Here is a 25,980-nt window from a genome sequence, read left to right on the forward strand (position 1 = left end):
TTTCTATAGCTAATTTTAATTAAGGATTTGAATCCATACTAGGAAACGGGAGTAAATGGGATATGATAAATGCCTGGGAATAAATAAATGAATAAAACACCAAAAAAAACAACAGTAAAGCTCAACAGATATAAAGAAGAAAAACAGAATTACAATATATAACAGCCCAAGGAATGAAAGTGCAAAACAGCCTTCAAGCCATGCATCCAACAACATCAATCCAAGCATTGACACCCCAATGGCTCCATCCTGCTCGTTCAAAATGGATTTAAAAACAATCAGTCACAGAGTTTTAAAACTTTCTTCAACATATTCCAGTCCGATACTACAATCAGGAGAGGTTTTTATGAATTGTAATTAATAATATGTAAAATATTGGCTATACGTTGCCTCTAATAGGCCTATCAATTAGGCTTAGTCAAAATATTTTTGATTGTAGCTGAATAGCTGATTACTAGCGGAAATCCGAGCCTAAATCACGAAAGGATTTATACGTTGATCAAACATCAACATTGATTACACAGAGCAAGCAGGGGAAAAAAAGAAATCACTTCAATGTGCCTATTTTCTAGGACTTACGGTAACCAGCGTCATGCTACCAGGAAGGCCATTGTGTTGTCTCTTTTGTAAGCTAAGCCACCGACTGTGTTTCGCTTTTTTTCTACTACAATTCTCGGCGGCAGCGAAGTGAAACATGTCTACAAACATGCCGCCGGGCAGCCTGAACCTGGAGTCACAGCTTCTGTCCATCATGGACGTGCTGGTGAAAGCGGCGGCGGCGGAAATCAGTCAGCTGTTCTCGGAGAGCTCAGCGTCTCTCTGCATGCATTTGACCCAGAGCTTGAAGGAAAACGAAACGCTGAGGATGAGGATGAAGGTGATGAGGAGCGAGCTCTTCTCCCTGAGGCTACAGACCAGGACAAACCGACCGGCGAGTCGGTTTTTTCCGATCAGAGGAAATATCTCCAAACCACGGGCTAAGTCATCACAGGGTAACGATATGTTCACTTTAAAATACTTCATACTCGAGTACGTAACGCTCCCCTCTAAGTAGGTTTAAACGCCCCCTTTCTTCGAATAACAAACTACTTTCTGAAACTATTTAAAAGTGCTGCAATGATTTCTTGAATGAGTTTAAATACAACAATGCAGATGTACTGAATTAATTGCAGCTGCTGATCATATGGCACATCAGGGACTCAATGGGTTCCACTCAGGACATGATCGATCAGTTTAGAAAATATGAACCCCTACATGCCTTATGCATGTTTTAATTCAATTCTGACTAGTTTAAAAAAAAAAAAAACATGTCAAAATAACTTCATTTTGACACGTTCAAAAAACCCTTAAAGATAGATAGATAGATAGATAGATAGATAGATAGATAGATAGATAGATAGATAGATAGATAGATAGATAGATTTTGTGACGGTCCCTATTAAAATAAATGCAGTTTTACATAGGATTTGTCTGATTAAAATATGACAATTCCACTTTAAATTTAAGATATTTATCACTTTTTTTTAATATTGCATGTTACCTCACAATACGTCATTACCTCACAATTGTATTGATGCATTAAGAACCAAAATTAAGTCAAAATACTAGACAAACGACTTGTACAGGTTAATAATGTATATCTTGAGTCGATGTTCATTTTTTAGATAATTCCTCTCCTCTCTTTTTATCTTCCTGGAATATGTTATATTTTTTTGTCTCAATTTACTATTCTAACGAAGTGAAATGCAGCTATACATGTTAAACATCATCATTTTAAATCAAATGACATCAGAGCACTAATATAATGTAGAACAGTGGCTCTCCACTGGTAAAGCCTCAGGATCCTCACACCCTCCCAGCATGGAAAATTTAGTGGTATCTAGTGGCTAGGTTACAGATTGCAACCAACTGAGCACCCCTCGCCTCACCCTTAACTTCAAAGCGTGTAAGAGAACCTATTGAAACATGTTGCACTCCATGAAAGGAGACCTGCTACCTCTGTAGATATAAAGGACTCACGATAAGAAAATCTAATAAAAAAAAAGGTTGTTACTTTCAGGTGATTACACTCCAATGAAAACCTGATTATAATATTACATTCAATTTATGCCAATAGATCATCCTAAATCCTTGACACTGTTGCTTTATGTTGCAACAAATTTTTGGCATCACTCAAGTTTATTTCACAAAATAGTGCAGTGATACACAAACCCTTCATACTCTTGTTAGAATGATTAAACTACAAAAGTGCACAAAGGGCTAACACCAATTGAAATAAACAGGCTGATTTAAACTCTGGTTTACTCAAATGAGAGCAGGAATTTTGTAGACTTTAAGATAAAAGTTCTCAACTTTTTTTTTCACAGACACATCTGACTTAAAAACTTAAAAACCAACTTAAAATGTTCCTGCCATTCACACATTTAAAAAAAAAAAAAAAAAAAAAAAATTCGGACTCCCTTAATCCTCCATGATGATAAACTGAGTATCTTTTGGTTGAGGACTACTACAACCAAAATTAGCCACCACAGGTTGGTTTTGTGATTTTGCAAAGCTTTGCAATTAAGGTCATGCCATTCACGATATATCTAGGTAGTCCTTTTCTAAGTTGTTTATGTGCACTTAATTCATAATTCTGCATTTAAGGACAGTAATAGTACGCTCCTCCTCTTCACCCATTCTACAACAACACTGGTCCTGACTATTAAAATGTCTTTTCTTTTCCTCCTTCAGTTGTCATTAAGGCACAAGTGGCTCAAAAAGCTGCTGGGGAAGCTGCCTCCATCACTCTGCAACCAGAAAACAAGACTCCCACCACTGCCATTCAAGTGCAGGTAAATACAGCACATACTTGTATTTACCAATATTTGTATTTGTGTTTGCTCATGCCCAATTGTTTTTATTTGTAAGGGTGCAGATGTGGAGAGTCCGGATGTCATTCTGATCAAAGATGAAGATGACATTGGAGGATGTGGGCCAGTTGAGGGTGAACAGATTTTTTTTAAATAATGTAGCAGCACCGGATTGTCTGTTAGTGAGTCACACTGGCTGATGTGAAATCTGTCTTACTCACTACCTCATTCTGGTCCTTATTCATTTGATTACGCTATTGATTCGATTGCAGGATGTTTTTCCTGCTTCCGAAATACATTTCAGCTAAACTAAAGCTGCTGTTTTATAGACACCAGCCCTCACAACTGTTAATTTGTTGTAGTTTTTTGTCCTTTTAGGTCAGGATGACTTTGGAGACCACAGTATGCGGGGTGGTGTTGCCACAGGGGCTCAAGATTTAGAGGCAGCTGGTTCCTCCTGCTTGACAGGCGATAATGAGGAGCTGAGAATCGTGAGTGTTCACGGCCGAGGAGAAGGGCCTCTGCAGGAGGAGAGTGACGCCCTCTTCTCGCCCTCTGAACTCCAAGCTTTTAGCTCTTTGTCTGACCACAGCGACAGTCTACTGAATTTCTCATCTGTTGCGAGTAACAGAGCACCAATGAGAGTGATGCAGGATGACAGTGTTGGACTGGTGAGAAACAGCCAACTTGAAAGAAATCATTCCACTCCAATGGCTTCAGCAGCATTGAATCCTGCATTAAAACCGCCATTAGTCGGAGCAGACAGTCAAGTGGGGCACCCCAGTCACAGCAGCCAATTCTCCCAGCAGCAGAACGTCTTCCCTCACACCGTCAAGTCCCTGGACTGCAGCTTCTGTAGCGAGCGCTTCCTCAGCCGTGAAGACCTGATTGTACATCGGGCGAATCACACCGGGGAGTCGCCCGTTCTCTGCTCCTTGTGCGGCAAGTCGTTCGTCAACAAAACCACGCTGAGCATCCACATGCGCATTCACACTGGGGAGAAACCGTACGCTTGTCCGCAGTGCGGAAAACGGTTCACGCAGAACGGCAGCCTGAAGATCCACCTCAGGACTCACTCCGGAGAGAAGCCATACACCTGCAATCAGTGCACCGCCAGCTTCAACAACCCCAGCAACCTGCGCAGACACATGATCACACACACCAACGGGATGCTCTGACCATGAATGATGAAAAAGATTTAACGAATTAATATGGATTTTACATTTCTCGGCATGTTGCTTTTAATCTTACTTTCGCTGCCATGTATTTTTTGGGGGAAATGCGTTTGTCACGGGCTACCTATATGTACGCCAGTGTATCTTAACAACTTCCCACTAAAATGAACAAACCAAACACAAACAACCATAATCTCTACTCAACATGATGACCAGAGTCGGGTTCGTTTTCATTCTAGAAAAAAACAGCATTAGACAATAAACGACAACACAAAGCATTTTATTTTTTGTTATAGTAAAGGTTTTAAACTGTGTGAAGAGCAGACAAACATGGATGTCTCATGTAAACTTAAGGCAAATACACCTGAATGTAACTTGAGTACCAGCCAACTCGGCATTTTTCTCACCTGGTGTGCGCAAAAGATGTTGACGCTCAAATGAAGAGCGTCACTGAAATAAAGAGGAAATGTCGCACAGGTGGGTGATATGGATTCAAGCTTTTGTAGTGTAGGCTGTTTCTTCATAGGATATCATTATACACTGTGATTTTAGTGCATTTTCTGAAAACTCAAGAAACAACATTTATTGCGATTATAGATAAATACCCAAATTGTTCTTCCAATATCTTAAAGCAGTCCAGATTGATTGATCCAATACGAGCATCTGTCAGGACAATATCTCAGTTTATTCTGTTTCTGTGCTTTTGCAGTTTATACTTTCATATTACCCAACCCAGAATATAAATTTCAGATGTTTTTTTCATCAATTTTAAAATTAAAACTAATTAGGATTTGAAAATGTCTAACTTACAGGAAAATGACAAAGGCCGTTTCCCTCTCTGGGATATATGTATGTGTTTCCTTTAAATACAAACTACCTCTACTCTTGTCTCTGTTGGAGCTCTCTTTTTTCCTCTTTTTGTACTTCCCAGATGGTTTCATACTGGGCAATAATTAAGTTAGTGTGGATTTTTATTGTGTATATGCAGTTATGAATAAATATTGGTTTTTTGTTTTTTTTAACAAAAAAAACAGCTTTCAATGTCTGACAAGTCATTTTGTACCTCTAGAGTGCAGCATTGTTTTCGTTTCCAATGTCTACTGTGTCTCAGGTTTACTGGGACTGAAGCAGTGTGGGGGGACTCTCAAGGAAACTACGGGAAATTCCTTGCATTGTTCTTCTTTCCACCCTGCCCACACTGAAACATCGTTTATCAAATGTCTAGTTGCCGTGCTTTGATTTAATCCAAAATGCTAGAAAGTCAGAAATATATATTAAACTGGAAAGAAACTGGATTTAAAGTGTAATAAACCCTGTTAAATTTTAAAATGCAAAGTAAAAAAAAAAAACAAGTAATTTGAATGTTGCTTTAGAAGGGCAGTCATGAGGTGATCTTTAAAATAGTTAAGGTCAAGCATGATTCATGTAAAAAAAAAAAAAAAGGGGCTGTTTTTCAGCACTGATGGAGCACATGTGATGTGATGGTCACCGTTAATGGTTTTATGTGCCAAAAGTTTTTGTCGTGTTAGTGTGGAATGCTGTTGTTGTACTTCCCCCATGAAATGCAGCTTCCTCCCAGACTATTGTTCTTGGGCAATCAATGAAATGACATCAGTGAAATAAATGGGAGGAGAGAGGAGGCGGTGGGAGGTAGCTTCTTTACTCCACACGCAACTCAATTTAAATCCCCGTTCTTCCATTTTGTGATTACAGGCTTTCTCACATCAGGCTGTTTTTTTAATCTGGGCAGGTAATACTTTTGTTCCCCTCCTCCTCCTCCTCCTCCTCCTGGTACGGGTGTGGACCACAGGGCCCGCCTGGGAAAAACGTGCGGAAAACACCTGTACGGGAGAAGGAATCCTGCTCTGCGCCGTGTTTACGGTAAAGCCGCTTGTTGATCCCGCCCTCTCTGTGAGAGAAAACTCGGTGATGTCGCTTCGTCTCCAACGAGTTTGACCCAGAAGTCCAGAGAAGGAGGGCAGAAAACAACGAACAACGGAATAGTCTGGAAGGGGTCGGGGGCAGGGTTTCCGAAAGCAAGGTGAGTCAATGCACAAACGTGAGCAGATATATCGGGGAAGGAGGGAGGGTAGAGGTTTGTTTTTTTTTGTTTTGTTTTTTTTTTTTTTTTTGGTCACATATAGCGGGTGCACTGCAGCGTTGGCAAGGAGTGGTCACATCATCGACAACACGACTCCCCTCGGCTAACCTTAGCCACCAATGCTAACTTTAAAGTTCAAGCCGCGCCTCCTTGTGATTCAAACGAGCCTTTTAATGGCAGCAGATAAACAAGACAACGTGGTCTAAATTAGATTTAAAATGCCGCCGGGCTTGAACGCCCCCCCCCCCCCCGACTCCGGCTCTCGCGGCTAATCTTTGTGTGCTATGCTAACGCTAGCGCTATGTGGGTTATTGTGATGCTAACGGAGCAGGACGGACGAACCAGGTCACACGGGAGCATTCAAGCCCATCTGGGAGGAGGAGGAGGAGGGAGGGGGGTGATCTGATCTACAGCATCCTCGTTTATCTGGCCAGAAGCGTTTTAGCACAACTCAAATGCGTGTTTCTTTGTTCGCGGGAGTAATTTAATAGCGACGGGGCATTTTGTTTTGTGCCCCACAATTATTATCTTACGTTAGCGGGAGGAGGAAGGAGGAGGAGGTGCTAAGTGTTAGCTGCTCCAGATGGTTCACGGACAAGATCTCCCAAAAGTTGACAGGACACCGTGACGGTCAGGCGGGTTTACACAGTGGTTCCTCAGCTGTGTACATTTACTGTGCTTGGACCTGGTTAGTGACACAGCTGAAGACTCATCTGAGCGCCTTTCTTGTCGGTAGCAGACGGTTTTCATCAGCTGGAGGAGGTGAAGAGATTTCACCACCTGGCTGGGAGGAAACCCTCCAGGGAGCTGGGAAAGGTAGTCGGTTGCCTCTCCCAGTACAAAGCTTAGGTGGAGCACTTAATGAATGCAAATGAATGCGAGATCCTATTGGGAAAAACGTGGGAAAGACTTTTCCCACTAAAACTACACATGGGTGTTGTTATTTATTACTTGTTCAAGCGTTTAAACTTTTTTTTTTTGGAACATCCTACACTGATTTGGAAATAATAATGGATTGTTTGTGTTTTTATAAAAACGTGTAAAATCCTCCCCCCCGACCTCCCACCAAACACATGCACCTTCCAAGAAACTTGGGGAAAACACTGGACCCAACATGTGTATTGAGTCTTACTTGTGTATTTGACTGGTGGTCTGCTGCCATTTGTCGTCTGTCACAGCCTGAGATTATTAGCGTGCCCGCCCGTGAACCTGTTGGGTTGGTCCTGTGTGAACTTGTTTTGTCAGGGAAATGCCTGGGTGGGGATAACTGTCAGCCAGAGTGTGAACAAGTAAACTTGCTTTTCCCTTGTTGTAAACACTGGTTTCATGGAGTGTGATTAAGTGCCTTCATGACAGTCCTGGTTTATGTCGTATGTCTGCTTTCTGTATTACTAGATCCTGTCTGCAGCTGATTTTAAGTGCCACAGGTGCCCCTTTCCTGTGTCCAAGTCATTGTTTGATAGTTGATGCATGCTCCCAGCACCGACTTCAATTGTGTCTGCTCTCTTGAGTCCGTAGGTTAATCCACAACGGGCCTTAATGTGTGTGCGTGTGCGCGTGTGCGTGCATGTTAACATCACGTGTGTATGTGTTAGGAGGTAAGTGGATTAGGGGGCTAAAGCTTCAATCCCATTACAAACCGTGCTCATCTTGAAGAAACACCGGCGTGCCGTTACACTGATCAGCTACCTTGCGATGTGCCAACAGATGTGCATTTGAACAATGAATGTGTTGCTACTGATGGAGTTTTTGCTGCTTGCAGGTGTAGGCCCTTACTGCAGTAGCAAGAGTTTTCATTAAGTCGACAAAGGCTGAATTGTTGGTTACATGTGCTTGCGTATGATCGCAGATGTCTTTCTGACTGGGTTGAGTGAGTCATGCTGACTGATGGCAGCAGAATCAGATGGAGATATCTGACTTGTGGTGTGTCAGGGTTTGGTCAGGTGTTGTTGTTGACCTTAATGGTGCTTGACATTTTGAACTTATGTTACCGGGACAGTAACATAAGTTCAACAGGGCATGACTGTGTTTCCTCACCCTTTCAGAGAAACCCCCCAAAAAATAGTCAATTTATTTTTCAGAAATAAGCGAAAATGTGATCCATCGGCTGTGCAGATTCAGAGATTGCTTCCAAAAGGTAATGAAAGCAGAATTGTAGCTGGAGAGCAATATTAGCAAAATGGGAAGTGGTTTGTGGTCATATGATATCCATATTGCCAGTGGGGGATTTTCACCACAAAAAAAGCACTCTGTTAAATGGAGCACCAGTGTTCATCTTATAGACTCTCATGGTTTGTGTAAAAGCAGTTATGTTGTGGAAAAGGGCTTCTGGTGAGCCAAAGAAGCCATCACATCCCTTTACTCATCTCTGATGTTCAATCCATAACATCCTGTTTCTCAGGAAGTGGGTAAGGGAAAGAGGAAGGGGTCTGGCTACAGGGCGACATTGATTGTTTTCATTGTTCAACGAAACTCACTGCTGACTTTCAAGGCCAAAAGTAACAGCTGTGAGGGGGGGGGAGGGGGGGGGGGAGGCAGACGGGTGGAGGGTAGAAGTCATGAATATGTGATGCACACACACTCAAATGTGTCCAAAGATGTTCTCTGTGCTCTCCAACTCTTTTCACACTTGAGCTAGTTGCTCTAGTTTGCACAAACTTTTCATTGTTCCACCAACCTCCCGGACTGACAGCTGCAAATTCCCTCCTGAATGTGGTCAAACCACAGACACCCCCCCACACACACACAGACACACCCCCCCCCACACACACACACACACAATCACATTCTCATGTACATTTGCCAATGAATATCAATCACAGTTTGTAATTTATCTTGTCTAAATGACAGTCGTGCCCATTAGTGAAATAAGATCGCTTATAGACCGTTAATGATTATGAATTTCTGCGCGCGAGATAAGCTGAGGAGTTGGACTGTTTATGCGTGGAATAAAATTATGGGAACATACTCTCTGAGGAGAGATGGTTTGTTTTATTGTGTTTGGGGCACTGTGACCCATCAATTTACCTTGAAATGCCACAAAAGGACAGTAAACACTGATATCTGAATGAGGATTAGCCAGTGTCTTGCTAAGGTCCTTTCACAGTGGATGAGTGGGGGGGGGGGCTGCTGTGATGATTTGGCAGGAGACAATGCCAGGAATGCAAGATTAGCTTTTATCTTTTGTTCAGCACTCCTTACCTTATCTCAACCCCTCCCCTCATCCTCTCTAGCTCATGCTTACCCTCTTGTTACCTCTCTTTCCTTAGTCCTTATTTGTTTGGGGCTCTTCCACTTTTCCCATCTCTGTCTGCCCTGTACTGGAAATGACCATATATAGTCATGTGTGGTACAGCCCAGCAGTTTGTAATTTCCTCAGGTAGGAGGTTATGACTCCAGGTGAGTGTGTCTATGTGACATCATGTCTCCCTGTCAGTCTGCCTCATCCCGCATACAAATCCTGGTTTCTGTTCTTTCAGATTCTTTTGTCTTGGGAAATGCACTTTGGCCACTCCTCGTTTTCTCATCAGGCCATTCCCACTTTTCCTCAGTTTTAAGTCATTTATGTGGAAGTCTCTCTGTGTGTGTGTGTGTGTGTGTGTGTGTGTGTGTGTGTGTGTGTGTGTGTGTGTGTGTGTGTGTGTGTGTGTGTGTGTGTGTGTGTGTGTGTGTGTGTGTGTGTGTGTGTGTGTGTGTTAGTCATTAATGTGATGGACACACAGGCGCAGCCTGGACAGGCTTCATTTTTCCAGCTTAAAGAAGCTGGTAAAATGACTTTTTCTGTCATAATAGTCTGTGTATGGTGATGTAATTATGTCTGTGTCTCTTTTTTTTGGGGGGGGGTTACACAACCTCATCCAGGTGAAACTATGAGTCATTCATCACCATCTCCGGAGCTCATTACTGCTATGCTCGTCGCTCTGTTAGCACTTGCTCTACCTGTCACACACACAAGAACACCTGCTGCCTGAAGTGTAAATGCAGGTCCCTGTTTGTTGCCCAAACTCTGTGCTCTCTGAAAAGTGTGTCTGTGCATGTTGGCCAGTTAGAGGGAGAAACTGATATTTGGTCGCCCCTCCTCTACCTTGTCCAACCGGTCATGCAGGTGTGTGTGGCAATGTCTGGGTTTATTCCCCTCTCTAGCAAGAGCTCATGAGGAGCCAGGCTGCTGCATCAGAGGGTGTATCAAGCAATAAGAAGATCTGAGTCTGTGTGTGGCTCTGCTTTAACAATGTCTTTTTCTTTTTTTTGAGGCCAGATAACAAAGGGATATAGGTATGAGGACTAAAGGCAGCTAAGTCCAGAGAACTGGAGCAGTGTTGGACCTGAGGTAGATGAAAACTGATTACACAGAAAAAGCTGGAAGAAAAACAACAAAAAACCGGAAAAGTTCAGCTTGAGAAGACAAACAAGAGTTGATAGGAGAACATATGGTTCTTGAAGGCTGTTACTATCTCTAAAAGCTTTGTGTTTTTGCTGACAGTGGATGTTCTCTGGCCCAGAGAGAGCTGCAGGTTGGTCCACTTCCCACAGCTGGCTGCTGTACACAGGCCAAACGCTGAGTAAATACAGGGTGTGTCTGAAAGGCCGGGGCTACTGTATGTCTCTGTCTCTTGCTGTGCTTTTCTGCTCACAGAGCAAAGCAACCCTGTTGACACACTTGTACGGTTTTCTCACTGTATCGCTGTTTTTCAAACGGAGGTGTCTTCACTGAAACACCTCTCTCTCTCTGTCTCTCTCTCCTTGTTATTCTCTTCCCTCCAGCCCTCTTTATCTGTCTCTGCAGTTCATCCCTCCTTGTTTCTGAGCTTGGCTGTTCGGTGACCTTCCACACATGCACAACTAGAGAACCACCTCTGACCCTTGGCGTGATCTCTCACCTCTTCTACCAAACCACGCCCACAGGTGAAGGTGTGTATTTTGGATTTTCTGGCCTGACTTTTGAGAGGTTGTGCTTTGTGCTTAAACCATCAGGAGAAGTATGCAGTTCTCTTTTATTGAATGTTGTGCTGTGGTGTTAAGCTCCCTGCTATCGTGAAAAGCCATAAATGTTTGTTCTCTTTTTGTGAAACAGGTTTCATCATCTTTCTTTGAAAGGTTTTTTGTTTTGTTTACTGTAGATCTCTTTATCACCGTAATTAATGCTGCAGATGCATGAATGCAAATAAAATTAGGGCACAACCAAGGTTTGCATTTTGACTGTCTTTTCCTGTTGCAAAATTTGAGATTAATGAGATAATTATGTACGTGTTAGCAAGACGTCACATATCCTTTAAATTTAAATTTACATTTACTTTCTAGTGTAGGATCTGTGGGGGTTAGAAGCCCAGTGGACACCTCCATGCATGATAGGGATGATGCAGTGTTTTCTTGAAGTGTTGAAGACTTAGACTTGGGTGCCCATATTTGGTGGGAGTTTTGCCTCCCGCACACACAAGAAATTTCAGAATATGCAATTAATTGATTGATTATTATTATTATTATTACTACAATATTTGTAAAAATGTTCTAAATTTGGAGAAACTGGGGCAGCTAAATTAACGGCATTCAAAAGGCTTTAAGACAAAACTTGCTAAAGAAGTCTATTGTGGAGCAGCAATAACTATTAAATCTGGAAAAAGTCATTTAGTTAGTTTTGATGCTCTCCACATGAGGTGATGCCCAGAAAACAGCTTTGGTGCTGCACCCAAGTTCTAATGGTAGGAAAAACCCTGTGATGTCGACAAATACGATATCAGTAACTACCTTCACATTATAGGGATTAATATGTTGCTGTATTTTTGGTCAGTACAGGAACCAGGGTTTCAAAGCGTCTGACTCTACCCTCTATCGTCATTACACACTTTATCTTGTATTGTGTCGACCTCAAATTCCCAACATTGGGTAATTTGACGTATGCTTTTCGATGGCACCAGTTGGGTAGATTTTCCTTTCACACACTACAACCCTGGAATGATTTCACTGTTGTGACTTCAGTTGTAAGTGATGCACGTGGGAGAAAAGAAAAACCTGAATGAGTGACTCAGTCGTTACAGTCTTTCCAAGCAATAGATGTTGTGCAAACCCTCAAGTGAAATTTAGGAGTGATAGAAACGTGTCTTTACAGGTCAAAACAATCAACTTTAACATTTAAGATTAAATATTGTGCTTTTCTGGAAGACATCTCGGCCTCGGTTACCAAACAAGGTCTTTTAGTGGATACATTCAATAGGTTGAAAATAACCCTTCCTGCTTACTATCAGCCTCCAAAATCCTGAGTTCACCAGATCTCGCTCTACTTTGTTTTGGAGGGTCTGTTTTTGTTAGACCCCCCCCCACCCCACCCCCCCACACACACACACACTCGCTGTGCTTTCGTGTGTTTGAGGCTGTATGGATGTGTGTAACATCCCGCTTTCTCCCCTTGGGGCCATGTAGTGTGTATGGAGCAGTGTGAGAGCGCAGCGGCTCTGCTGGAGTCGGTCAGGGAGCAGGAGGTGCAGTTTGAACAGCTGACCCGGGCGCTGGAGGAGGAGAGGAGGAGAGTGGGCCTCCCCGCCACCAGCCCCTCGACCCTGGGTCATCCCCTCCCTCACATACAGGTAACACTCCCCGAAGAACCAAAACAACCCCATCTCGAGCCTCTTGTAGCCTCCATCTTTTACCTCCACCTACATGGCTCATTATTCCCTCCATCCAATCCTTCCAGTAAATTCATGCATCATTTTCTACATTCATCCATCATCCTGTCTCTCCTCGGCTCGGCCTCCTCTCCACCAGCGCCTGGCAAGTTCGTGTGTGCGTTTGCGTTTGTTATCATTAAAGACATAGAGTCGGCGAAGACGGTTAAATACCATCTGTTCCTCAAGCTCTCATCAGCAAATATATCAGCTCATGCCTGCACGTACTTTAACTACGCTACTGTTACTAATAGCATGCCTGAGGGAATCGTCACACTTTATGCATGCCTTTAGTGTCACTCACCGGATGCACTCTGACACACGCGTACACCTTTCGTTGCCCCCTGTTGTGGAATTCCAGTCATTTTCCTGTCTGTTCCAGCATGTCACAATGTGGAACGAGGTCATCTGTCGTGCATGTGTCACATGGTCCTGCATCCAAAAGAATCTCTTCACTCTGGAGTTTATGCTTTCATTTTCATTTAAAGCACATTTATCTCTTTTGTTGTTCCTGCGGTACACTGCATATTCTTTTGCATGCAATTATCTTTTGTGTATTGATGGATTTTTGTTTTTGTCTCCATTTATGCAGTTATGTTGTAAAATCACTAGTATTTGTTCTTTCTGCTTCACAAGTCTGCCCATGTGTTGGGTGTTGTGATCATATAGAATATGAGATTATACAAAAGTTTTTAACATCAGAGACTTTAACATGCTCTTCAGAGCTGCATCTATTTTATTTTCATAAGCGGATTATTTTCTCAATTCATTGTTTTGTCCTATAAAAATGTCCATCACAACTTCCTGAAGCACATGCTGATGTATTCAAATTGTTTGTTTTGTCTGAATCCCAGGAAATTAAAATTACTACCATAGAGAACTATTAACATGTGGGCAGTGACAAAGTTTAGGAATGTTTGCTTTAAAAATTGCATCAATATTTAATTGAATATTAAAATAGTTGTTGGTTAACTTGTGGCAATTATTATTCATATCAGCTTTAATTCCACAAATATTGTTTGTTTGACTGTTAATGGCAGCATTGAGCATTTTTGTAAAGGTACTTAATTTGATTGTAAACTAAAACCAATTTTGTTCTGGATACAAGTCATTGAATTGGTCTTGCTAAAAATGACTTCATGTCTGTTTTTAAGTTTAAGATCAGTTCAGATGTCTGGAGAGGTTCAAGACTCCCACTGTGCATTTTTATTTAAAGTTGGACACGTTCCTAATGTTGCCGTCTTGTTCCATTTTGTAGTTTGATCGGACCGTAGTAACACAGAGCTATCAACATTATTCTTTCAGGAAACACTCGTTCAAGGGTAGAAATGTTAACTACGTTTTCAGCTTTTGTACACTGACAGAGTAAAATAGTTTAAGATCTGACTGCTTTCCTTCCTTTGAGGGCTTGCTGACATGGATTAGATCTTATGTTTTGTCTCTTTTGAATCCTTGAAAGCATAAAGACTAAGAAAGCATTATTTTGTGTTCTTGGCCTTGTGATAACAGTCCAAGTTTTATATCCAGAAATATTAACGATGATAAAGACATGTATGCTCTGCCAGCTCTGCTTCAAATGGTTGCCTGTAAATGAGGACATATTGCAGGAAGGACTGTAGAGCTGTAGCTAGAGAGGAAGTAAGCCCTTCTTGTTATCTAAGCACAGTCCACACTTCCCCTTGCTTTTTAAAAACAGCCCTGCCTCCTTGTGGACATAACATTAGGTGCGGTGGTTTCTGTTGCAAATAAGTTGTGACTCTGTTTTTGATTAGACGCCTAAATTAGTTTTCAGTTATTTTAGTCAGAGGTATGACACTGAAACTGGTACAAATCAAGGCAGAGGGACGATTGCGGCAAAAGATTTCCAAAGCAGCCCGATTATGCAGTGCATGCATGTGATTGCTGATATCTTAAGGCAGTTATTGCATTAAGAGTGAACGGTACTCTTGAGTTAGGTGGAAAGCGTTCAAGTCATTCAGTGTGACAGTCATTGATTATATAAGAGTTTAGTAAGAAGTAGGGTGTGAGGAGGAGTGGCTGCGTTCCAAAACGTCCTCCTCCTTATCTGGCATTGATTCACAGACCATAAGCATGCAGGGACGGGAATGTGCTTCTCGGCAGTAATATCATCTGCGTGCTTGTCAGAAAGTAGACAACACTGACTACCGGGAAGCATGCTTTTAACCTCACGTCTCATGTTGTTTCAGCGAAATGATATGATATTTAAAATGTCTGCACCATGTGTTTCACAGTTGTGTCTTTTCTCTCTCATCCCAGAACGGGCGTTTAGGGGATGCAGACATAGAACGACTGAAACTAACTGACTCGTACATAAACGGCACACAGGTACGTGTCTTTGTATGTAGTCGATCATACAAAATTAATGGGTTTTGTGGTCTGCAGTAAATGACGGAGATTTAAACATTTACATGTGTGGCATCTCTGCTACAGTACAGGATGGTGGACCCTGCACACGGCGCTCAAGATGAGAGCTACACACCAGAAGACGACTCCCAGGAAGTGCACTCCGTCTTTTCTGACGAGGGAACCACACGGCGGTCAGACAATGGGGTAAGTTAACGTGACGCATGTTTTAGCTTCGTTGACATCATCAGACTTGATTGAGGTCTAAAATACCCATAAATGTTTTTGATACATTAATCTTGTGATCTCACCATCCCGCAGATGAAGAAACCAATCTCGCGCACAGTCCTGCCCACTGACTCGATGTCCATTGATGGGGGAATGTCGATGCCCGGTATGGGCGTCTACAGCGCCACACTGGACCGTCCTTACAGGCAACCTGGCGGAGGAGACTACCCCACGGCCACAGTACCCCGAAACTACCATTATGGCCCTGTTGGAGGTTACGACGACTACCGGGGAGGTCCGCCTTCAGAGGCCTACACTAGTCTGAGCAGGGGCTCGCACATGGACGAACGTTACAGGTACAGGGGCAGAGACAGTTGTACTGATTGTTTTGCTGTACATCCAGGAATATGTTGTCTTAATGGGTAGTTCATCCGAAAACACGACATGGTAAATGAGATTTTTGGTTTTTATCAGTGTGTAAAGTCATAATTTCCTATTTTGCTTCATTAAAATGAATGCATCACAGTTATATCATCACTACACACAAACTCTGTGCTTGACAAAAGCCATATGTACACATTTTGTTCCCATTCAACCACTCAAACCATAATATCATAAAACTGACCTCTTTCAACCACTAACCTTATTTTTTTTGTTCTCTAAAAGTGGGCATCCAAATATTTGGTGAAAACTTTCAACAAAAATTGTGGCCAAACTAGTTTAACCGTGATTTCCTTCTTTTATACTCTCTTTTCATATAACATGTTCTTATTCAGTCAGGTACATCCGAGACTGAACGAAGAGAAATTTGTTGTCGAGAATTTTAGAAGATGACGCCATATTAATCTGACAGTAGTCTGTGAACACCTGTTCCTCATTAATCCTCAGACCCTGACGTGTCAGACCTAGTTTTGACTCTGGTTAGAAGCAGGGTTTTGAAACTACCAACACATGTTGATCTGTACCTTTTTAACAGCGCTTATCCTACAGTCTGATTATACTTCAGTGGCTGTTTTTACTTCCCATCATTCCTCAGGCCAGTTGATGGCTACAGAACTCTGGACTCTGGCTACCGGGCTCCGAGCCGTCAGCAGCTTGACCCATATGCAGCGCAGCCCCAGGTGGGCCGGGGCATGAGGGCCATGGGCTCTGCCATGGAGATGCGGTATGGCCACGCCCACTACGGTCTGGAGGATGATCAGCGCAGTGTGGGATACGATGAATATGGCATGGGGCCTCAACCCATGCACCCTGGAGGCTATGGGACCATGCCACGCCTGGGGCCGGGCCCCGGGGGTATGGACAGACGAAGACTCAGGTAAAACTCAAATGTGCTGTTCTGAAGTTAATATGGATTATTTAATCTATAATTTGTGACGTTCTTAACAAAATGTTTCTCTGTCTGTTGCGCCTTGCAGGAGCTGTGAGGATACTTTGGATGGTGACATGGGAGGAATTGACCCTTACACATGGGGCGTTTCCATGGCAATGGAGAGGGGCAGCATGGCCTCCCTGGACAGCACATTGAGAAAGGCTCCTCCCACTTCATGGAGACAGCCAGAGCTACCGGAGGTGATCGCCATGTTGAACTACCGCCTGGACCCCGTCAAGACCAACGCTGCTGCCTTCCTTCAGCATCTCACATTCAAAAATGACAAGGTGAAACAACCCTCACAGTCACATGCAGAATATTAGCATTTCTCTATAATTTCTCTGTTTGTGTTGAAAATCCCAGTGGTCACACAGCCAACCTTTTTTTTTTAATTTTACGTTTAGGTTAAATCAGAGGTGCGTCGCCTGAAGGGCATCCCTTCCTTGGTGTCACTGCTTGACCACCCCAGCAAGGAGGTGCACCACTCGGCCTGCGGGGCACTAAAGAACATTTCATATGGGCGAGACCCAGACAACAAGATCGCCATTAAGAACTGCGACGGAGTGCCTGCTCTGGTCAGGTTGCTGCGGAAAACCCACGGCCAGGACCTCACCGACACCATCACAGGTATCACGGCTCATATGATGCCCGTTTAAAATATTTCGGTTATATTTTCTGACGTGTAGCTTCTCGTTGAACCCTTTAAGTTTCTCTCATGACATAAAACGCACACCTAGTTTGGTCATTAAAAGCGTAAATGTAATACATAAATTGAGTTAAAAGATATCAAATCAAATGTGACATACAAGTTATTATGGTGTGCTGTAATAAATAAATATGACTCGGAACATGACATGATCACGCGAAACGACTTGACAAGTCGGAATACACAACAGGGATGAACGAAGGAGAGGAGATCTGACTTTTTGAGAACTGTAGCACGATTTATTTATGTGTTGTATGTTCTCATTTTTAAGGGATATTGCCGTAACAGTGACGGTATATATTGTTTTGTCCCAGGCACCTTGTGGAACCTGTCCTCCCACGATTCAGTAAAGATGGAGATCGTGGACCACGCCCTGCACGCCCTCGCCGACGAGGTGGTAGTTCCCCACTCGGGCTGGGAGCGAGCGAGCAACGGAGGAGAAGAAAGCTGCAAACCGCGCCATCTGGAGTGGGAGACCGCCTTGACCAACACTGCCGGCTGCCTTCGGTATGCAAGGGATCAATGGACGGGAAGCGAGAGGAAGTTGAAGGAGGAGAGAGAGTGGCTTATTTTGAAAGGAAAACATGCAATTATGTGCTCAAGCTTCTCTCTCTCTCTCTCTCCCCCCCTCCCCCCTCTCCAACAGGAATGTGAGCTCGGAGCGCAGCGAGGCCAGGCGAAAGCTGAGAGAGTGCACGGGACTGGTGGATTCACTTATGTACATTGTCCAGTCACAGATCAACCGCAAAGATGTGGATAATAAGGTAACTGTTAGACAGTCACAGATTCTTACGCCTGGCATGTCTCATCTCTGGGTTTTGTACCCGAGATGAAAGCACTTTTTCTCCGTGTTTGATCGTGTTGTCTTCCCTCCCGCAGTTGGTGGAGAACTGTGTCTGTCTCCTGCGGAATCTGTCCTATCAGGTTCACCGTGAAGTCCCTGGCTGGGAGCGCTACGCAGAGACCATACCCCTCAGCCAGGGCCCGGCTCCAGCTAACAAAGGCGGCTGTTTTGGCTCTCGAAAGGGCAAAGGTCAGTGTCAGACAACCATCGCATCTCAGCGTTGCACTGCGTCGGAGAGATTAGCCGTTAAAAGGCAGGCAGTTGCTGGTGGGTTTGAGCTTGTTGCTGGAGGAAGCACCTGTCGCTGTTTTTCACAGTCTACCACTGTTTCCCCCTTTTCCTCTTCTCCCTCCTTTCTTCCCACCCTCCTTCACTTCGCCCTTTCTCTCTGCCGTGTTTAGATGAGTGGTTTTCCAAAGGTAAGATTCTGTGTTGTCATGAATGTCATGAAATACTGACACCCTCTCATCACTTATTTTACTAACCCGCAATAAACCTTCCCCAGAGACACGTCTAATAATGTTGACTCCACATGCGTTACGCGGGCATGATCACTTGATGTCACACAAATGACGTTGCATGCCGACGGTACTTGTTCCACTGTTTGCATGTTCGCATTTCAAACAACAATGTGCCAAAGTAGAAGACTGAGGATATCTACACGCTCATCTCACCTGACCTCAATTAGTCTTTGTTTTTTCTGCTCAGTCTCTGTTCTTATCTCCTTTTTTTTTGTTTTTTTTTTTTTGTCTGCAGGAAAGAAGGACGGCGATGATGGAAGTGGAGATCAGGTTGATATCCCAAAGAGGACAACACCTGCCAAAGGTATGTGTGTCTTTTAATTTATCAGTATGTAGAGAAACAAAACAAAAATCCCCTAATGTCCTAATTAGTTGTCTCAGTGCTGCCATCAGCTTTTTTTTTTTTTTTTTTTTTTTTTTTTGCAAATGATGAAATCAAGTCCAAAACGGGACGCCTTTTTTCAGTGGATGTTTGCACAAGTTTTATATCCGTCTCAGAAAATCTCTTCTGTTTGAAAGATGAGACTGTTGGTTTGTCTTCTTCAGTCCCATTATTTAGATTAAGATGTTTCAGGTCAAGTCTGAGAATTCCCGCAATGCCACGCTCAGCTGGTAGCGAGTTGGTTGGTGGAGTGAAGGTTTTATCTGTGTCCAGCGAAAGTGTTGATGTTGGTCAAACTCGGTGAATTTAAGCTTTTACTCTTCTGTTTCTGTGGGTTTCAGGTTATGAGCTGTTGTTCCAACCAGAGGTGGTCCGTATTTACACATCGCTGCTCAGCGAGAGCAAGAACCCCTCCGTGCTCGAGGCTGCTGCCGGTGCCATCCAGAATCTGTGTGCTGGCCGATGGACTGTAAATACCATTTCTTATAAACAATGTTTCCAGGAGAAATGGAATCTTTTAAAGTGCATGAACCTGCTGTGATGAGGTCTGTGGTTCTTTTTCTTGAATTTAAACCAATGTTCATCACGTCCTCTCTTTGCTTCAGTATGGTCGCTATATCAGGGCCACTGTGCGTCTCGAGAAGGGTCTCCCCATGATGGCAGAACTGCTGGCTCATGGCAATGACCGCGTGGTTCGAGCGATGTCTGGAGCCCTGAGGAACCTCGCTATCGACAACCGTAACTGTGAACTGCTAGGTGAGATTGTCGGTTTCATAACATGCCCGGATATCATTTAAAAACATGCCTCAAATGTCTCATTTTGCTGGATATCATAATCGATGCACTTGGACAAGTTTGTGTGTTTTTTTTTTTTTTTAAACAAAATTTTACAGTTTAAAATCATCACATCTTGACATGCGCAAAACTGCTTAATATCGCATGTATGTGATCGCCTTAATTTTTCCCACCCACATTCTGCGACGACCCACATCTCCCCTGACTGATTGGCTAGTACTTGTTGTTTTTGTTTTTTTTGTGAGGTTAGTGAAATGGTTTGAGTAGGAATAATAGGTTCAGAGCCAATCAGAGGCAGAGTAGAGGTGGGCCACTGCAGAATGCGGGTGGGGAAAAACTGTCTATCGTGTGTTTAGCGCATTATTTGCCATCATTGTGCTGCTTTCAACAGCAGTAACAAGAGTATCCAATAATGTTCACTTTTCTGCCCTACTTATGCTGAGTTATGCGTTTTATATGAAGCATTCTCACTCTTTGTGTTTTTAGACTGGTTTTAATTTGCATCTTGGGCTTCGTGGAAACGCGGCTATTGTTTCTCTTGTAGGTTTGCATGCAGTGCCTCACCTCGTGGCCAACCTGCCCGAAAGCCAGAGTCAGTCTGGCCGCGCTCTATCAGAGGAGACGGTGGTGTCGGTACTAAGCACGCTGGCTGAGGTGCTCGGCACCAGTATGGAGGCAGCAAAGACCCTCCGAGCCTCGGGCATAGAGAGGGTGGTGCTCATTACCAAGGACGGGTACGTGTGTTCTCAATAGAAGTAAAAAAAAAAATAGTGCTTTCAGTGTGTTTTCTGTTGACCAGGTGCTGTTGCGTATACAACAGTGTGTTTTATGATGGTAGGGCAGATAAAATGGATATGTTTAAAGAAGATATCTCCGTATTGTACCGATAAAGAGCCACCCTTGAAAATAAATATGCCAATGCAGTATTTAAAAGCTAAATGATGATTTTGATCTATATATTCAACAGAAGCTGGGCTACGGGTGAAGTGTCTGACTTTTAGTGAATTTAAGAAATGAACACGTGATTAATGTGAACGAATGTCTTGTGTGTCCTGCAGGAAGCGCTCCGATCGTGAGGTGCGGGGGGCGGGCCAGGTGCTGCAGCTCATCTGGGCTCACAAGGAGCTGCGACGGCCTCTCGAGAAAGATGGCTGGAAGAAGACAGACTTCATGGTCAACCTTAACCCCAACACCAGTACCAGCAACGGCCCCAGCCCCCGAGCTAACGGCACCTACGAAGACAGCACCACACCCTTACTGGGCAGAGGTCGGTGGGACGGAAACGATTTATGCTCAAAAGCATTTTGAAAGTGTTTCCATCGTATGGCAAGTTTTTATTTAGCTTAACTTGTGACTGTTTTTGCGCTATCGCAGGGGAGAAGAGAGATATGATTCCACTGAATGACCTTGGCCCTGGTTAGTAATTCACCTTTGCTGCTTTTTTTTTTTTTTTTTTTATTAAAACAAAATTGTGTAGAAATGATGTTTTTCAGGAGTAAAACTGTGGTCATATTTTTCATCCACTCAGAAGCCTACTCTACACTGGACCAGAGGGAGAGGAGACACACTCTGGATGAGACCACAGACACTTTACCGGTACTTTTAAATCGTTGGCACGCACCTTCACAGTTTGGATTGCTGACTTCATAACTACACTAATCCCTAACCACCTGCACAACTGTAACTATTTCCTGACTGTAACCTTTTAAAACCTCACAATTACTGACACCTTTTCTTTTTTCACACTCACTTCCTGTCCATGTTCTTTCTCTCTCTCTCTCTCTGGTTGTCTCTCAGCGAGGGGTTTATGGGGGCAGAAAGGGCTCCCTGCCTCTGTTGGACTCCTACGATGGTTAGCCCTTCCCCCTCCCCTCTACCCCCCTCTCTGCATGTAACAGCATGGTATGTCCAACTGACCTCTAATCCTGCATGGACTCTCTCAGCTCTTTTCCTTTTGTCTCTTATAACTTTAAGCCCCCAGTGAAACCTGGTCTGTGTCTATGATGGTGCACTGAAACACAGGCAGAGGTCTATTGTACTGGTGCTCAACTATATGACTCCCTGATGTGCTGTGTACATGCTGGTATAGTATGCTGCAAGGTGCTCCTTGTCCATTGTGGTCCATGCAGTCTGTCAGTGTAGATTTGAACCCAGGCTGATAACTAAAGACTTAAACCCCAGAATAATAACTGCAGTTTGTACAATAGTATTGTCACAATACCAGAACTTTTGACTGTTATCAAAGCTAATTTTAATATGAATTAATAATGCAGTATCATTTGGTGTTGTCTTAGAGTATCAGTAACTGACGGAGAGGACTTACACTCCCTTTTAAGAAGGTAGTTTAGTGTTTCAACACTGTCGTTTTGTTACTTGATGCCAGTGCGGCATGATTTATGTCCGAAAGCACTTCCTAGTGGTTATGCAGGGTACTACAACAACACAAGCACCAGAATGTAAGATTTAATTTATTTGATTGTTTGAAGTGTGCCATGGAACAGGCAACCTATTACTAATTATTTCATGTCAAGAAAAGAATGGAGATTAAACAAGGAAAAAGTAAACGCATAACAACAAAGACTGAGAGAAGAAGGGGAAGTAATGAAAAGAAAAAGAAAGGCATATGAGTTCCTCTGAAAAAATAATTGATAACATTACAGTCCTGTAATTGTACTTCTGCTTCACTTTAATGAACACATGACCAGAGCTGGTGGGATTGGTTTCAGTATATGGAAAAAATGCTCAGGACACAGTTCAGGCCATCACATGACAAACCACACACTGATAGCATGAGGAGCACTTCCTGTGCTTACATTTATTTAGGGTATTGCAGTTATGCATTTTGAAAGTGCAGTCAAAAATAAAAAAGTAATGGTTTGAATACTAAAATACATAATGGAGCAACAGGCCGAAGTGGGTAGGGAGCATTGTTGGGAAGTGGTCAGTGGTCATATCAACTTTCCTCTAATTATAGATTTTATGCAAAAGAAAAGTCTGACCTCAAAATAACTTCAGATAACTGTGAATCTTTTTCAGTGTGTCATTAAATGTAAATAATTTCCAGACGGCCAGAAACAGTAATTTAATTAACATACACAAGCACAGTAATATACACACAGTAGGATGTACAAACAAGGTTTTTCTGCATTAAAATCGTATCTGTACTTCAGCCTGAGAAGGATGCCACAGTATTATTGAAGGGGTCGATCATTGTGACAGCACTAGTGTGCAGCGTGCCATACTGATGCCGCATAATAAGTCTGTGTGTTGCTTTTGTGTTATTTATGCTTTCATTTTTATTTCTACGCTTGCGTTCTGATTCTGTTTTAATCGATGTGTTTTCGCTCTGTTCCTCCAGAAAAACTGATAGTGTGCATCACCCAGACTGGGCCTTCCCTGCCCTACCACTGCTACTGAGGAGAGAAGATCCCGACTCTCTCTCTCTCTCTCTCTCTCTCTCTCTCTCTCTCTCTCTCTCTCTCTCTCTCTCTCTCTCTCCTATCACCACACAGATGGTATCAAAAGATGAGGGTTGGCATCCAAAGAAAGCGGCTGTGTTGCGAGCAATAGAGCAACGCGCATGTACAGAACACGTACTACTTTTTACCAATTCATTCAACTGTAGCAGCAGAAATATATTCCGTTTATAAATTATGATTCTTCTGTAAAGGCAATCACCTTTGTTGACAATCATTTAATTCTGGTGTTGTCATCCTGCTTGTTTTTACTTCATCTCGCTCTCGTCAACATTCTTTGGTCAATTTTGTCATGGTCGACATGTTGCTGCCAACACCTGCATCCTAATGATGAATTTGTATTTAGACATCCATATAGGGTATATACTGTATATAAAAAGAAAACTGGGATGACTGCATTAGTTTTGGCTCATTAATTTAAATTATCCCTTCACTGGGATTGTTGGGAGGTCGGGACACGCTGACAGTCCACCCTGTAGATTGAGAATGTTGTTTATATAGGAGTTATTTTCCTGTCTAGAGTTATTTTCTCTCTGTTTGGGATGAGCACAGGCATAGACCAGAAAGGGCAGGAGTGTGTACATTTGTTATACAGTAAACCTATGGCCGTGCGCGTGTGTGTGTGTGTGTGTGTGTGGGCGGAAAATGAATATGGACCTTTTTGGGTGTGTTTTTTGTGCGTGTGTGCACGGACCAGACCCATAAAACACCACATGTTAATTTTTCCATCAGTCATGCTGCCTGTTTTTTTTTTTTTTTAACTGTGTGCCCCTCTTCCTATGATAAGTTTTTTTTTTTTTTTTTTTTTTTTATATATATATATGTACCTACTGCCTCTTTTTTTGTGTTTTGATACTTTACTAATTTTTACTCCCCAAGTGAAAAAAAAAAAGATCATTTCAGCTACTTTGTTTGAGCTTTTCTGTCTGGATTTAGCTGAGCGTACCACTACAACACATACAATCTGGTACTGAAATGTGAAGCTGTGAACAAACACTACTTAAACCACTAAAATATGTTGACCTACATCTTCAGAAACAAGAAACATTCCTGTCTCTCCTGTAAAAGATTTATGCTATAGAAACAACCTGCTCAGCAGGTTAGTTTTTGACAAACAAGACTATTTGGAAGAATTATCTGCTATTGAAGTCTTGAGTTTTTTTTTTTTAAACCTGCACATTTCATTTCAGTTTATACCGTTGTACATGAAAACAGTTTGGGAGACTTTTTCACTCGGAGGAGACTCGAGTTTTAACAAACAGATCGGGGAGAGACGCTGATGTTTTAATTTAAATTAGGAGGTGGACAAAAAGCACATGTTGGTGATGATCCATTTGTTTTTACCTTTTTTTTTTTTTCTGTTCTACTTTCTTCCCTTCGTGTCCGATTTGTTTGTATTATTTTTTGGGGTTTGTATGTGTGGAAGTGGCGGGTGAGAGCATTATGCAATTTGTTCTACTTTTTATTCCCACTTCCACAACCAAGTTGTTTTTAAAGGCAAAAGAGACCAATCATGTTTTTTTTTTTTTTTTTTACTCTTCACACACATAGTATATTTGTACTGTTGCCTATCCATGTAAAGTTATGATGTACCATTCATACCTGCCTTGGCTCTGAGAAGTTGCTTTTTTCAGTGAAGTATGTAACTGGTAATACTGTTGTTTTTATAAATAAAGATCTTTTCTTAGACCAGACTTGGTACCGTGTGATTGATGTGGCTGTTGGATGAGGTGAGAAAGGACTTGTGTATCGTGTAGATAAATTTGTCTAATTAAAGGGGCAGTCTGTAATTTCATCCCCTCTTCTCCTTTTTAATGCAAATGCCAAACTTTCTAAAGTTGACGCCATGTTTGATATCCACTTTCTAATATCGGTGTGCTCTATGAAGGTAATTATCAAAGGCTTGCTGTCTGTGAGTGTCACCAGACCTTTTTAAACTCAATACCAGCACATTCATGTTTTAAGACCCCAAACTGTCCTCTGTCGAATGCTCATACCGACAGAAAGCCGATTTAACTCTCAAACATAATGTTAAATACACTTAACATCGTTCATATTCCCAGCTTTGCTGTTGTCTTCGGTTGCACACTGACCTGCACGTTGAACTTCTTACGGTGTCGTGTGTTTGTTTGTCAGGCTCCTGACATGCCACAGAAATACGTGGGGGTTGTTTGAGGACATGAAAGTTGCATTTCCAGCATGCAGCACATCTGGCATTCATCCCAGACGGACTGAGAAGCAGCTGCTGGATCACGAGTGCGTTGAGTACATGTCGAGGTGTGAAAGTTTGAAATTAGTCAGGCTATGTTGTGTATGCGTCGGCCAAAACGTCCCCTTTTAATTTAATGAATAAGATTCAGGGCTGCATAGCTACTGAGATCATGTCTAGCTACATGACGGAGTTTAGTTAAACAAAGTTAAAGACTTTCACGTTTGTAGATAGATCAACCTAAATTTTACCTGCAGCTATTATCAGTTGATTGGTTGCTTATCTTTGATTAGTTA

The 25,980-nt window shown here is 42.6% G+C and overlaps 2 protein-coding genes across 7 annotated transcripts; both read left to right on the forward strand.

The window, feature by feature from the left end:
- Window positions 1-636: 636 nt before the first annotated feature.
- On the forward strand, window positions 637-5,026 carry LOC138618677 (uncharacterized). The gene is made up of 4 exons (XM_069694583.1): window positions 637-992; window positions 2,734-2,834; window positions 2,911-2,986; window positions 3,231-5,026. The coding sequence occupies exons 1-4, from the start codon at window positions 695-697 to the stop codon at window positions 4,028-4,030; spliced, it is 1,275 nt and encodes a 424-aa protein (XP_069550684.1). The 5' UTR covers window positions 637-694; the 3' UTR covers window positions 4,031-5,026.
- A 777-nt stretch (window positions 5,027-5,803) lies between these two features.
- Window positions 5,804-25,167, forward strand: LOC138618678 (catenin delta-1-like). 6 transcript variants are annotated; one of them, XM_069694588.1, is made up of 22 exons: window positions 5,804-6,068; window positions 10,893-11,039; window positions 12,546-12,709; window positions 15,065-15,133; window positions 15,239-15,358; window positions 15,473-15,735; window positions 16,416-16,697; window positions 16,798-17,038; window positions 17,156-17,378; window positions 17,772-17,964; window positions 18,104-18,221; window positions 18,337-18,490; window positions 18,703-18,720; window positions 19,058-19,126; window positions 19,546-19,673; window positions 19,810-19,960; window positions 20,544-20,733; window positions 21,058-21,266; window positions 21,374-21,415; window positions 21,528-21,595; window positions 21,797-21,851; window positions 23,358-25,167. In XM_069694588.1, the coding sequence occupies exons 3-22, from the start codon at window positions 12,551-12,553 to the stop codon at window positions 23,414-23,416; spliced, it is 2,811 nt and encodes a 936-aa protein (XP_069550689.1). In that variant the 5' UTR covers window positions 5,804-6,068; window positions 10,893-11,039; window positions 12,546-12,550; the 3' UTR covers window positions 23,417-25,167. The 6 variants fall into 6 exon arrangements, with proteins under 6 accessions (XP_069550689.1, XP_069550690.1, XP_069550687.1 ...); XM_069694586.1 differs by lacking the exon at window positions 5,804-6,068 and adding an exon at window positions 9,449-9,507 and having other exon boundaries at window positions 21,797-21,901; XM_069694584.1 differs by lacking the exon at window positions 5,804-6,068 and adding an exon at window positions 9,449-9,507.
- The last annotated feature ends 813 nt before the right edge of the window (window positions 25,168-25,980 follow it).

The sequence above is a fragment of the Brachyistius frenatus genome, unplaced genomic scaffold (genome assembly GCF_029030835.1).
Source record: "Brachyistius frenatus isolate BFR_SWC_R1_liver_20210118 unplaced genomic scaffold, ASM2903083v1 Contig_17, whole genome shotgun sequence".
In the NCBI taxonomy this organism is placed as follows: Eukaryota; Metazoa; Chordata; class Actinopteri; family Embiotocidae; genus Brachyistius; species Brachyistius frenatus.